Below are 938 nucleotides of genomic sequence, written 5' to 3' on the forward strand. Positions count from 1 at the left end.
GAAATGGTTTCTAGTCTAGATCCTTCAAAAGGAATGCAGCCTCATTGACACCTTGACATTAGCCCAGTCAAATTATTTTAGACTTCTGCCCTGCTGAACTGTCAAATAAGAAATGTTGTTTTAAGCCACTAAATTTTTTTTTAAATTGTCACAGCAGCAGTAGAAAACTAATACAACATATTGTAATGCATTTTTCCTATAGGACCTTCCACAAGGAATCAAAGAAACACAGCCCCTTCAACATCTCCTGAGTTCTACAAATCATCCCACATATAAATCACTAGTGTACTAGATGGAGGGAGAGTGCAAGCTCCTGTCCTGTGGGGAGGAAGCAGTTGCTGCTATAGAGCCTTCCTGCCCCAGCCTGGGGAGGAGGTTTATGTTAAAGGCTGAAGCAGTGTGGGTGGAGCACTATAAGCCTGCTGACAGTAATAACTGGCCACATCTTCAGCCTGGACCCTGCTGATGGTGAGAGTGAAGTCTGTACCAGACCCACTGCCACTGAACCGGTCAGGGACCCCAGATGCCCGCTTGGATCCCCCATAGATGAGAAGCTTTGGAGCTTGTCCTGCTTTCTGCTGATGCCAGGTTAAGTACTCAATGCCATCGCTGGTAAGACTCTGGCTGGACTTGCAGTTGATGGTGACTGTTTCTCCTAGAGACACAGCCTGGGAGGCCGGAGACTGGGTCATTACAATGTCCCCACAGGCACCTGAAATCAGAGGGCACAGTTACCATCCATATATACAGTTTGTCAACAAATTTAAAAGCAAATCATTTATATGATACATAAAACTGAAATGAATGTGATCATTTGATTTTGAAATAATTGTTATTTCACTCCACATCTAAAACCAGATATACCTAATCTACAAAGATAGTAGTCTAGTGCTTTTCATTCCCTCACCTGATGCCCAGAGCAGCAACACCATGAGGAG

The 938-nt window shown here is 44.0% G+C and overlaps 1 gene segment (V, D, J or C); it reads right to left on the minus strand.

Moving 5' to 3' along the window:
* Window positions 1-377: 377 nt before the first annotated feature.
* LOC102839452 lies at window positions 378-935 on the minus strand (the record flags this gene model as incomplete). The annotated part of the segment is given in 2 exon segments: window positions 378-712; window positions 908-935. Coding segments are annotated over 2 exon segments (363 nt in total), but the record flags the coding sequence as incomplete, so codon positions are not given.
* Window positions 936-938: the final 3 nt, after the last annotated feature.

Source organism: Chrysochloris asiatica, unplaced genomic scaffold (genome assembly GCF_000296735.1).
Source record: "Chrysochloris asiatica unplaced genomic scaffold, ChrAsi1.0 scaffold00559, whole genome shotgun sequence".
In the NCBI taxonomy this organism is placed as follows: domain Eukaryota; kingdom Metazoa; phylum Chordata; class Mammalia; order Afrosoricida; family Chrysochloridae; genus Chrysochloris; species Chrysochloris asiatica.